Raw genomic sequence first — 13,474 nt, forward strand, 5'->3', positions numbered from 1 at the left:
CCTGACAAGCCTGGTCTGCAAGGCCATGGAACGTATCATCTTGGAGCTTATAAACAAAGACATAGGCAACCTCCAAACCTTGGACCCCACTCAGTTTGGGCTTTTAAAAGGTAGATCATGTCTACTAAACCTAATTGACTTCTTTGAAGCAGTCACTAGAGCTGAAGATGACGGCAAGGTAGTGCACACAGCCTATGTTGACCTCACCAAGGCTTTCAATACCATCCCCCACTCTGGAATTATAGATAAACTCACTAAATTGGGCTTAAATCCCTATGTTACAAGATGGGTGGCTAACTGGCTCACTGACAGAACCCACACAGTAAAGGTAGCTGACTCCAAGTCCGACTTCAGACCATTGACGAGTGGAATACCACAGGGTTTGGTCCTGGGTCCTCTCCTGTTCGACATCTACTTCTCTGCGGTGCAGGCCAACACAGAAGGTCTTTGGCTAACAAAGTTTGAAGATGACTGCAAACTGGGAACCATAATAGAATCACCTAATGATGTTGACATTCTACAAAAGGGCCTCACAGAGACAGATGCTTGGTGTCAAAGTCATGGCTTCAAGCTCAATGCCAAGAAGTGCACTGGCATCCCCTTTGGGAAAAACTCTGTACCCATGAACTTACCACAGAGGCAGTAGCTCACTAAACACTTGAAAGTGTGATGAGATCTCGGGACACAGGTGGACAGTAGTCTCTCTTTTGATAACCACATCACCACAGTAGCCAGGAAATCCTTCTATATAGCACACCTCATCATGAAAGGGTTCTCCTCTAGAAAAAAGGAGGTCATTGTTCCTCTCTACTCCTCCCTCATCAGACCCATTATAGAGTACAATGCCCCGTTTGGCATGTATCTCACAAGACACCTATAGGAATTAGAAAGGCCTCAGAAATACCTCACTTATTACCGGCCTCCAACAGATGCCATAAGCAAACCGTCTCAAAAAACTCCAGCTCTACTCTGTCGCATATTGCCTACTCAGAGGTGATCTCTGCCTAACATACAAAGCAATGTCAAACCCAGAGCTGTTGGACATGCTACACTTTAAGAAATCCCAGTCTCTACGAACCACACGCTCCAGGGACCTAAACCTTGCCACCACAATCAACAAAACATGCTGGAGGGATAGATTCATGTCCTAGAGACTTCCCATACTCGAACAAACTACCCATTCATGTCAAGCAAAGCTCCTCATTGGCCCTCTTTTTGACGACTGAATGGGAAATAGAAAATTCACCCCGTGGATCACTTCTGTGGCATTGCTCGATAGGGGCACAGGAAAATTATTTTCTTGGGTGGCGAAAGCCAGGGAACCTTTTTGGCTAGGCTTGTATAGGCCCGAGGGCCAATAGTCTAGTACCTACCTATGAACCTATGAAATATCTTTGGTGCTGCTCTTTCTGTATTGATTAGTCTTGCTTTCTCCTTTGCATAAATATTGCCACATATTAAATATCTTTTTATTTCCCATGTCCATATTTCTTCTTCAGATATCTCCTGCTTCTCCTTACTTTGGGGACTTGTTGTTTCAACTTGCTGTGATGTAACCTGTCTTAGGCTTTCTGCACTAAGTCCTTCACTTCGCAAGTATTCCATAACTTCGTCTATTTTTTTTAACTTCTACTTTATTAATCTTCTGTTCTACGTACCTCTTTGTGATTTTATTTTTTTCTTGTGAATTTTTCCATATCTGGATGCCTTTGCATGTATTTCTCTTCGAATTATCTTTAGGGGTGCCTTTTGGGTGTTGATTAATTTAGTTTTCTCTTTTGCATAAATATTGCACCATATCAGATCTCTTTCTCATGTCCATATTTCTTTTTTATAGCTTTCAAAAGTCTCTAAATTATGTTCTTTATAATTTTGCACTTCCTCAGTTGCTTCTTTTTCCAAACAGCCCAAAGTTTCTTGGTCTGTATAAGATTTTTCATAAATCTGTTGTATTAATGAACACAAATGTGTATTTGATGTTTCTGACAGTTTGTCTTGTGGAACAATTTTTCTTTCTTCTAATTTCTCTGTTAATCTTTTTGTGTATTTTTTATCTGGAAATTCTGGGTTTCTTGCATAATAGTAACAATACATAATTTCTTTATCCTCAATAGTCTATTGTCTATTCTATCATCTTTATGGCTCTTTTTTGGCCTACCAATTTTTGTGATTTTTGTGGACTGCTACTTCCTTCTGCAATAGGGGGGGCCATCCTCCCCCTGGGCTTGGCCTGGCCTGGCCTAGCCCCATTGCAGGAATGTTTCTGTGTCTTGAGGATTCTGCACTGTCATTTTTTTCCAGTCCTGGCACCAGTGCGCCTACCAGGAGTGGGCAATTTTTCTCCTTGGTCTTGTGCACCCAGCTATCTTTTTTATTTTTTAACCTACTTCTGTCCATAATATGTCCTATATAAAATACAGTGTATATTTCAGTGTCATCTTGGTGAGATTTTGTGAAACACAGGGTCCACCTCGTGCAGGTACTCATCAAGACTTGAGGATGTATTCTCTTTTTCCTTTTCAGGACACACGTGGAAGTAGTTCTCCAGGGGAAGAGGGGGGAATTTCAATGGAAGACTCTGCCCTTGTTAAATTGAAATTAACAGCAACAGCTCACACAGACAAACTGCACAACTGTGTATTCGTAATTGCTGACAGATTTATTGAAACAAGCCAACCAAGAGCTACTGTGAGATTAATTACATTTTCTTTATAACACAGATTACTGTCAGTTGCACTGTACTTCCTCAGCTGACTCAGATTATATTATCCACTAAAAAAGTATTCTACAAGCACTATAGTTTCAAAACTGTCTCTGAAAATATTATTTTCCTGTATTGAAGCCTTCTTTGTCTGCATCCTTATCTCAAGCAATAGAAAAACCAGTTCTCAGCAGGCCGAAATGTTCTTTCAGAAATATTCTTTCATTGACAGGATAGTCTGTAACTTTTTTCTGCTGTGGTTAGCCTTGCTTATCCAGAGAAAACCAGTTGTCAGCATGCTGAAATGTTCTTTCATTTTATAGGATAGTTTGCAACTTTTTCTGCTGTATTAGCCATTTCCCTTTTCACTTGAATGTTTGTGTACATTCAACAGTTTAGGATATTTCAACAAGCCTCTATTGTTAATGCCATTTGTTACAAAAACATTCAGAAGTGTTAAGCCTATGCATATTTTGTCACATGCTATTTCTAAAAATATCACACTGTTATGATTACCAAACCTCTGTTACTGTGAAGGAAAAGCAGTTCTACCAAATTATATGTATGTGTGTGTCTATATATATATATATATATATATATATATATATATATATATATATTTTCTTTTTTTTTTTTATCAGATGCATATTACTATGAAAAAAAACAGTTTATATAATACTGTCAGCCCCCGCAGAATGAGTTTCAGAGGTTCTTTTCTCTGGTAAACCCTACCAGTGCTCCTGAAAGGAAGCCTGATTGCCTGGCTACAAATAACATCGGATGCTTGGGTGCGGAGGATTATATCCAGAGGTTATTATAATTCCTTTTTCCCTTCCTCTTCCTGTATGCAAGAAAATCCCAGAAGTTCCACCCAGTTAAAGGGAGCAAGCAGTTCCAGAAATCCAGAAACTGCTAGAAAGAGTCATCCAAGAAGTTCCACCAGACCGAAGAGAGTCCAGAATTTACTCAAGCTTATTTTTAGTGCCAAAGAAGATAGGGGACTGGAAACCAATTTTGGATCTAAGTGTACTGAATAAATCAGTTTGCTAAACCAAATTCTGGATGGTAACTGTACAGTCCATTCTTCCGTTTTTGGAAAAAGATGATTGGATATGCTCAGTAGATCTTCAGGATGCATATTACCATATAAAGATGGAAAAATGATTCAGAAGATTCATCTACCTCTGGCTGGGAGCCAGTCACTTTCACTTCAGAATTCTGCCCTTTGGTCCCACCACAGTCCCCAGTGTGTTCAAGTGTATGGCAGTAGTAGCAGCTCACTTGAGACTACAGGGATTCCAAGTGTTTCCATATCTAGACAATTGGCTCATTACCGCGATGACCAGGCATCAGTTAATAGAATCAAGAAACCATGTACTCCACATTTGCTCTTACATGGGAATAACTGTAAATTACAAAAAAATTAAAATTAACCTCAACTCAGAATTTAGAGTTCATAGGAGCCCCTTCCATAGCTTCTGTTCCCTCTGTGAAATGGCAGAAAATCAAAGTTCAGGTATAGAAACTACAGGTACAGAAACTAATTAGCAACGAAAAAGTAACTGCTCGCTTAGTTCTTCAGGCACTGGGTTGAGTTTTAATGCAGCATGGCTATCCCCTCTATATCCATTACAATTATAAAATATCCTTCCTTTATTTCTCATTTTGCCTTATTTAACCCAGATTTTATATTTCACACATTCCTTTCATCAGTTAAAGGCCTTATCTCTGCAACAGGAATTTTACCTTCTATGGATACGTCCACAGCTTTTGAAAATTTCCAGTTTGTGGTCTGGCAGTTAACATGTAAGATTAAGGCATTAAACTCTTCACAAGCTGCTACTTTGGTACAAGTTTTGATTCCCTGAGCCTTCTTTTGTCTGCTGTGTGACCTTGAATAAGTTACTTAGCCAGACAATGCTTTGGGACAATTGGTAATGTGGTCTAGGCTCCTAAATGGTGCCCTTTACTACGTGCTTAGCAGCACCTGTGACCCAGTTTCTGTTGGTATCCTGCTGTTGTTTCATAGGCTCATAGGAATTACAAAGTAAGTATATCACAAAAAAACATTTTTACCTTGCTGATACCAAACCTCATGACGTACGTTTCACTTCTAGACTGGCAAAATAGGTCAGGGATGAGTTTGCATATGCCCATCCAGTCATCAAGGTCATCCTTGGAGGATGCAAAAGTCTCAGTTTGTTTAACTTGCAAGGGCTGCCTTTGACGGAGATGAGGTAAGCACTGGTAATAAATCTGTCTGTCCAGCATGTTTTGTTTATATCTTGGTAGATATTCTCATCCCTTAGCTTTACTGCTTGTATTGCTACTTGTCTTTTGGAGATGTAAGAGATCAAAGAGGGTTGGGACCTTAATGAAATGGAATGCAAGACATAGATCATCCTTGTAAGAATCTATAAGTGACCAAGTAAAGAAATAGGCTTCAGTGTGTCTTGTCAAGTAGGAATCTTTAGACCAGCAATGTTTTAGTTAGGGGCATTTATTGTCTGGACAGATGCGTACTAAAGCAGATATTGTACTTTATAATTGATCTAATTGGAGCAAGATACAGAGGGATGATAGCTTCTCTCATTTGTATGAGATGCCTTTAGATATCAGCAGTACTGAATACAATTTCCTGACAAGTGCCACATGAGGATCAAAAGACAAATTTAACAAATGCAACACTACACATCTTAGCATTTAGTTTTAGACCATTTTCAGTACACCGTTGGTTAATGTTTTAGTTTTTGCTGTAATGATACTGTATCAAGGGGTGATTGGACAGTAACATCCAACTTATTCATTGGCAGACTTTATCAGCAATACCATTTCTCTTCTATGATTTCTGGATATATATATATATATATATATATATATATATATATATATATACAAATAAAGCTATTAATGGAATTAACTAAAAGAGCCAGCCAAGTCTTATTGGATGAGAAGATTACAAAAATATCCTTTGCTTAATATTAGAATTCCTTAGTAAACATGATACACAAAAATAGTAGGATAAGTTTAGTTAGCAGTGCTTATTTCTTTTATTCAAACAGTTGCACAGAATAGAATAAAACTGGTTTGCATGTGTTTTGTATACAGCAGAGATAGGTACCAAAATATCCATTCATCCAGTGCTGCTGATTGGCCAATGGCCTCTTTTGCAACCCCATGATCAGCTGCTGCCATCCATGGAATCTACTAGGCAGGTAGGGAATGAAAGTAAATTACCAAGTCTTTCTTCTGTAACACACACACACACACACACACACACCAGTTTAGAGTAACCAATATATCTTCAATGTATCTTTGGGCGATTCTTCCTAAACACCTTCAAGGGTACACTTTATTTTTTGCTGGACATTTATATTTATTTATACCTGCAGGAGACTGCATGCAGTTATTTTAGTCATTATATAATATACTAACTCAAAGTAAAAAGTTCTAATTTCTTTACTGATTGTGTGTTACTAACATTATTACCATTTTACAGCACTTTTCTTGTGCTGCCTTGTCTTAGTTGGTAAATGGCAATCAGTAATGTTCAGAAAGTCTTATTTCACATATGGTACTTGTCTTAATGTGTTATTCTTGTTTATTGTAACTGAATCTACTCAAATGTTAGTTTACTCTAGGAGTGAATATCCTTAAAAATAATATTATAGTTTTATGAAAGTACACTTCACGTAACAGTAGACCGTCAAAGAGGAGTCTCCTTAGTAATGCTATTCTTAGCATCTCTTTGTTATATCTAGAAAAATCTAGCAGCCTTCTGTAGATAATAATCAAGCAAGTCCTTTCAACAGTATTTTACATGACACTGCATTGCTGAGACTATTGCATTTGATTTAGTACTACTGACACTTCATACTGTTAACTTGGCAGAGTAACATTTATATTGTTATGGTTCTTGTATGTATAGTGATCGCAGTATATTTTGAATGCTTTATGCCTCCCTACCTGCTGACCAGAATTCTTATTCCAAAGAGATATGCCCATTCATTTGGCATTTGGCAAATGGAGGTAGCTGTTATCCAGACGAGCATGAAGGGTGCCTTACCCCAACCATCAGCCTCCCTTATAGTCTGTTGTCTACCTAATTGCTTGCAAGTCTTATACTACATGCCATCCTGACCAGTAGTCTAAGGACTTGCATAAAAGAGATTACAGTTGCCATGAGACCTGCCCTTCAACGCTAAAGCCCACCTGATGGTTTGCTATGCACTTGCCCCTACCACACTGCTGATCTGTCCATTGATCCATAGATAAGAACTCATTAATGTTAATAGCTGAATGTTTTCTCTTTATGCCCTAACCCCACTCCTGTTGGCAAAGTAAACAGTTGCATCATCACAAGGGTCTCCTATGCCCCTGCCTGCACATGAGAATTATCTTAACACCCTGAGACAGAGCTATATCAATAGCTTGAAAGTACCAAGACTGTCCCCAGTTTCTGGCTGTATCTTTTGTTCTAAACGTTCACTTGCTGATGGCAAGCAGCCAACCAGACTACTAATCCCTTCCCACCCCCACGATAGCCAAGGTGGCATTGGCCAGTCACTATCATCCTCCTCTGCCTGGCTCCTCCATTACCCGAACCGCTAATTATATTCTGGTTATTTGGGTTGCGGTCAGATCTTTATTGGTATAGGTAACAGCCCTGACTACTACTTGGGTGACTCAAGTTGGATTAACAGCTTGTGCACTTGCTGGTATTGGCATGGGGAATAGAGGAGTGATGTGGCTTAGCTGTTATGCCTCTGTTCAGTGGGAGTGTTTTGGGTGCATGCCCATGGCACAATCCCGTGTTAGAGCCCTTATGAAGACTAGCGACTACGATGGGGGGTCAAGTTACTCGAGGGGTTATGTCGCTCATGGATAACCATTATAGAAGTCCTGAACAGGTTGCCAGGCTGCTAGTGGGAATAGGACTTAAAAGTAATACCCAAGTTCCTCCAGCAGATAACTGTTGTGTTCCCCATCCATTCACCTCTTACTTCCCCAAAGAGCAAAGATTGAGCCAAATAAGTGCATAACATAATTTAATTAATCTTCTAGCAGTTAACTCATTCTAAGTGACTAATGCTGACTGTATTTAGTTAATCTTCAGATTGTTTTTCTTTAAATTATTGCATTCTTTAGTGTTTCCTTCCTTTTGCATTAATCTGGTATTTTTATAGCAGTTACGTTATCAACATCATACTGTTATCCAGCTGTATTCCTTTTACAAAGAGCTTTTCATTGGCTGCTCAGTTGTAATGTATCTTTTTAGATACTGCAGTGCTTATGCCATCAATGTTAGTGGTCTTTCTTTTATTGCTGTTCATGGTGTTTCAGTTACTGTATTTTAAGTTATGGTTTACAGGCTGTAGTTTAAATTACCCTGATACTGTTCTCAAACATTTCTTCTTTGTTTTTACATAAGTTAATACATTCTTTATTAAGAAGTATTAATGCACACATACTTTTGAATATAAGATTGTATGTTTTACTTAAAAAGAGCTGTTTGCCTACAGCATCCATTGTTCTGTGTTGCAAAATATTGGCTGAAAAACAACCCTGCAGCAGTGTGAATTGTATAAGGGACTCATGCTGTTTTGGTGCATTCTAGCACATGATTAGCATTGGTACTTCACAGGGAAATAAGTAAGTCAATGCTTTTACAGTTTCTGACCAGGATTGACACCACTAAGGTGGGAACTCAGATGTTCTAAATTACTGTCACACTTCTTCTCAAAGAGCTACTGTTGTGAGTATACTTGCATGCAAGGTGGTTTCTTCACCATTTTTCTAATAGCAATTGCATCATCTACTGACCATTTTTCATTTAATTAATAAACTGTAATTCAGGTTTTTGAAACTGGAAAATAAGACACTAAAGTTTTTAAGTGATGTTTACTTTTACCTCCATTATTTTCACATAGTGCTTGTACTGTTGTCCACAGTTCTTGCTTATGACCCACTACGAGTGACAGCTTGGGTGTTTGATCTCGATTTTTTTTTTTTAGTTTACTGTAGGTAGTAAAGTTGAGTTGAATAGTATGTAGTCCCCAATTACCCCGGGTATCACTTCTGTGTCACTGTTAGACAGAGGCATAGTATACTAACCTCGAAAAAGGACATAGCAAAATTAATTTAAAATGGGTGGCGAAAGCCAAACACACTCTGGCTAGGCTTATAAATGCTCTAGGGCAGATAGCCTAGTATGAACCTATGAACAATAAAGAGTTGATGGAATTTGTTTGGGAGGAGAAGAGGGCAAGACTTAATTGGGATGAGTTGAGTTTCCCTGTATAATGAGATGGTTTAGGGTTACCTGATTTGAAGGAGCTTTAAAGCTACACCATTAAGGCTTATATATATAACTCAAGCAGAAGATTAGAAATTAAAGTAGAGAAGGATGATGATGATGAAATAGGGGAGTGGGGTCTGAGAGATAAAGATACTAGCATTTTGGGATGCAGGTCCTTAAGGAGAATAATAAGTTACCAGCATTTTTGGATGCAGGTCCTTAAGGAGAATAATAAGTTATACAGAATATTATATTCATATATTAGCAAAAGATATTAAGATATATGCCAGAGTGAGAATGGCTAAAGGAGATTTTACTAATAAAGATATCTGCAAGTAGAGGTATAGAAAATAGGTGAGGGGACTCACTAGAATTTTCTGGAGGAAATTATCAATGGAACCAAGATACTGGGAACAAATAACTCCGGAAGAAAACATAGCAGAGTGGGATGAGGTTAAGTTGGAATTTAGAATGCATGTTAGAAATTGCCTTCCATATCAGGAAATAACATAGTATAGGCAAAGAGAAAGGGATAGGAAAGTTTTAAGAGGAAGATCAGATTTGGTAGCTACTAGCTGAGTCTAGAACAAAAGATATTAAAAAAGGGACGGTTAGTAGAGTGTGTAAAAGTACTGCTTGATAATTATAAGAGTCAATTAGAGGAGGTTAGAAAAAATTGGGACAAGAGAATTTAAAGGCAAATTACAAAGAAGCAATGGGAAGAAATCTATGAGGCTTGCAAGTACGCAGCAGCAGCCAGAAGGTTTAGAATTATTGCACAGAGGTTTTTGCATAGGTATTTTGATATCTTAAGTAAACATCAGAGGATTTTTTTCTTTGGATGTATAGTAAGAAAAAAGGCAATAAGTAATAAAAAATACAAGAAATCAAAAGCAAACCAACCTTTCCCTCACAGCAAGATGTGGCAGAGTCTGGGTGAGCTTTTCCAGTAAAGCTTTTGAGAGACTACCCCCGTTTATGGAACAAGCTCCCCATCCATGTAAAGCAGAGTTCCTCCCTAACCAAATTCAAGTGCAGCTTGGAGAGTTGGATGAGGAACTGGAAATTCATCCCTGGTTTGGCACCTATGCCTCTAATGGACACAGGCAACCTACAGATGGTTCATCTCCTAGGCCCCTGCTTACACTTACCAAGGGTATTAGAACTTGTCAGAGATTTGGAATGTATGGCTAGGCTTAAAAAGGCTCTTGTGGTTGTTAGCCTAATAAGCACCTATGAATTTATAAATGTGGAAAATGTGAAGGGGAAGAGAGAGAAAATTGCAAATATGAGTTTTAGGAATGTAGTGAGTTGATGAATTAAAAAAAAATCCCTTCAGAGGACATTGATGGATGTTAAGGGATCAAGTAATAGTAACTAAGGAAATTATTATTTTGAATTGGCATATAGAAGCAGAATTTCTTAGGCACAGTAAGGCCTTACAAACATAATGCTATTTTGACCAGAAAATCAGTTATGTGGAAATAGAAATAAGGATCTAAACTGTAATGGAAGTATTGAAAAGGTAAGAATTGGTGGAGCGGTCCTTAGAAAAGGAAAGGAGCACATTTCTTACAAATAAATTGAATTTGTAGGAACAGTACAAGTAGAATAATATTCAGGAGGAGGAGTGAGCTTTAAGGAATGGTAGGAATTGAGCAATTGATATAATATTGAAATTATATTTTTAAAAAGAAACATATATGGATATTATGTAATAATAAAAGAAAGTGGTACTGAGGTTTTTCTTTCCTGCTAAAGTATATAAACTCATGCTGCAAGTTATAATTGGATGATTTAATAAAAATGTTTGTTAGCCAGATGTAAACAATTAGTAGATATATGTGAAATCCTGATGTTTACTTTCCAACTAGTCATTTCTGTGTGTGAAAAAGAACTCATGTAATTGCCTCTGATTTCTAGGGGGCATAAGTTATGATATGGTTTGAGCTGAAATCAGCATGGAAAGGGCAGTCCTGCTTAGATGATCTTGGTGTTCACAGCTATTTAACTAACTTTACTGTGAAAACCTGCATCTGCTTATGTAATATTTTAGAACTTATCACTGCTAAGTGTTCAGTATTCTTTTGGGTAGTGACCTTTAGCTAGCTTGGTTAGAGGTTTTCTTCAAATATTCTGTCTGCAACTGATTATTTTTTTCTGTTCTTTGTGTGGGTATCTCTACTTTTGCATATATAATTTGTAGCAGCACTGTCTTGACTTCTTTATTGCCTATTTTTTGTCACTTTTAAGATTTTGTGGATGGTATTTATGTATTATTTGAGGCAATGGTATTTAGCAATCTAGGCTGCTAAGCTGCTGATATATGCCTGTAAGTTGTCCAAACTGCTCGGCATATTACCATTTTGTGTTCATTGTTTTATTTGGGTGTAGATGGAGTGTCTCATTAGTAATTGGTGTATTGTTTCCTATCCATATTAGGGTGATGACATTGTTACCATTTCCAAGACAAAAGTTGCAGGCAATTGAATTCTACCAGCCTTTTTTGGGAATTGTGCGTGTGTGTGTGTGTGTGTGTGTGTGTGTGTGTGTGTGTGTGTGTGTGTGTGTGTGTGTGTGTGTGAGTGAAAATAATTTGTTTAAAAGGCCATTACCATAGGTAAGGAGTACTGAAGACACTGTCAGTCAGAGAGAGCATAGTGAAAGGAGCCTGTGGTGGTAGACAAAAGACTGCTTAGTAAGGGTATGTGTGCTGAAAAAGCCCATGTACAGGCAGCAGAGCATATTCTCTTTATGCTCTGTTTTAAACACCTTTATAAAATTATCACTTAATACGTAGGTAAACTTACATTAACAGAAAATAAAACAAACCACCTTAACATTTTTTCATTTATATACATTATATATGTTCTCTTTCTTTGTAACTGTCGTCATTCCAATATTATATAAATTGCTGAATCCTGCCTTACCCTAAACCACATGCCCCCTTCTCCTGAACATTATTCTGCATGTATTGTTCCCATAAATGTAATGTATTTCTAAGTAATTGCTCCTTTCCTTTTTAAAGATCCGTCTTTCAGTTCTTTTATAGTATTCATTACTTCAAACGCAGTTGGTGTAGACTTTGATTTCTATTTTCTAGTAATTGCTTTTTGGCAGCCAACAGAATTAAACTTAAGACCTTACTGTGTCTGGGCATTTCAGATACTGTGTCCCAGCTCCAGAAAATATTTTACTTAGTTACAGCCATTTGCTCACCCAGTATTACTGACAGAGTACTCTGTAGGGAATTTTTTAAATGTACCAACTCATTACATTCCCAAAATGTATGTTCCCAGTTACCTCTTTCTTCTCCATCGCACCTAGAAAATTTGCTATCTACCTGAGGAAAAGTCCTTTGATGTTTGCTTGAGGGGGGTCTAAAAATACCTATGCAAACACTTCCAGAGATTCTAAACCTTCTGAATTTATTGCATACTCTGGAGCTATGCATATGTTCTCCAATTTTTCTGTTGTAAATTGATTATTCAGTCTCTCTTCCCAATATTTTCTAACCTCCTTTGATTCTTATAGTTGTCATGCAATATATTCTCTGTATGGCTTGAGGTCAGGTTGCATTTGATGAACTAGTCAGTGAATGAGATCCAGGTGCACTTTTTTCAACCTGCTGGGCACCAGTGATGTGACTTGAGACACCATCCTCCTGGAAGTCATCAGACCTATTTAGAACAATGGAGCTGACTGACAGACCATAGCCTCTTTCTTACAAATATCCTGCATGTTGTTTTTAGTGATGGAATTCAACCCCTATTATTGTTCGGTTGGTTGCCACAACACTTGCTTCTCAGTGGCATGAATGTTACTCTACTGTATAAACAGCTGTGCAGTTATGTAATGTTTTTATCTTCTGTAGTGTAATGACACATTTGCAACAGAATGAGATTACTTTGCTTCATTCAAATGCTTTTTGCAAATTTATATTGAGATTTGTTAGTGTATCATGAAAGGACTAGCTTACATATCTTAGAAGGGATCTTTCTGTAACTACTTGCTTTGGTATTAGCTATGGCCATCATATGCAGCTTGCTGTAAAATATCTGGTAACTGGCAAGTAATGCACCTACTACTTCTTGACAGACACCAGCCAAGCAAAGAGATTAATAAGCCTGGTGTTATGATGTAGTAGGTTTATGTATCCATTGGTTTGCAGCAAGTGAGTGCAAAATCAGCTACTCATTGTGCAGTAGCTTTTTATAGGCTTTTAACAAATAACTCTTTTTTTTTTTTTTTTATTAGAACACAGAGAACTATAAGTGGGCCACTGTCTGCAGGGTTAGAGGTAACCAACAAGCTTTTTGTGGTACTGCATGATGGAAAACTTCTCTTCAGTGGGGGCCATTGGGATAACAGCATAAGAGTGACATCACTTACGAAAGGAAAGCTAATTGGACAACATATTAGACACATGGGTAAGATTTAAAGTTGTGAAGTTTAGCTGCCAGTTTTCTGAATGA

At 37.8% G+C, this 13,474-nt stretch overlaps 1 protein-coding gene across 1 annotated transcript in view; it reads left to right on the top strand.

The window, feature by feature from the left end:
- NBEAL1 (neurobeachin like 1) overlaps positions 1 to 13,474 on the top strand; it is a 2,263,075-nt gene that overhangs the window by 1,872,304 nt on the left and 377,297 nt on the right. The window contains exon 50 of the mRNA XM_044075407.1: positions 13,257 to 13,429. Coding sequence (XP_043931342.1) covers positions 13,257 to 13,429 — 173 coding nt within the window. The remainder of the gene's footprint in view (positions 1 to 13,256; positions 13,430 to 13,474) is intronic.

This window comes from Protopterus annectens, chromosome 6.part1, assembly GCF_019279795.1.
Source record: "Protopterus annectens isolate FY-2018-M chromosome 6.part1, PAN1.0, whole genome shotgun sequence".
NCBI lineage: Eukaryota > Metazoa > Chordata > Ceratodontiformes > Protopteridae > Protopterus > Protopterus annectens.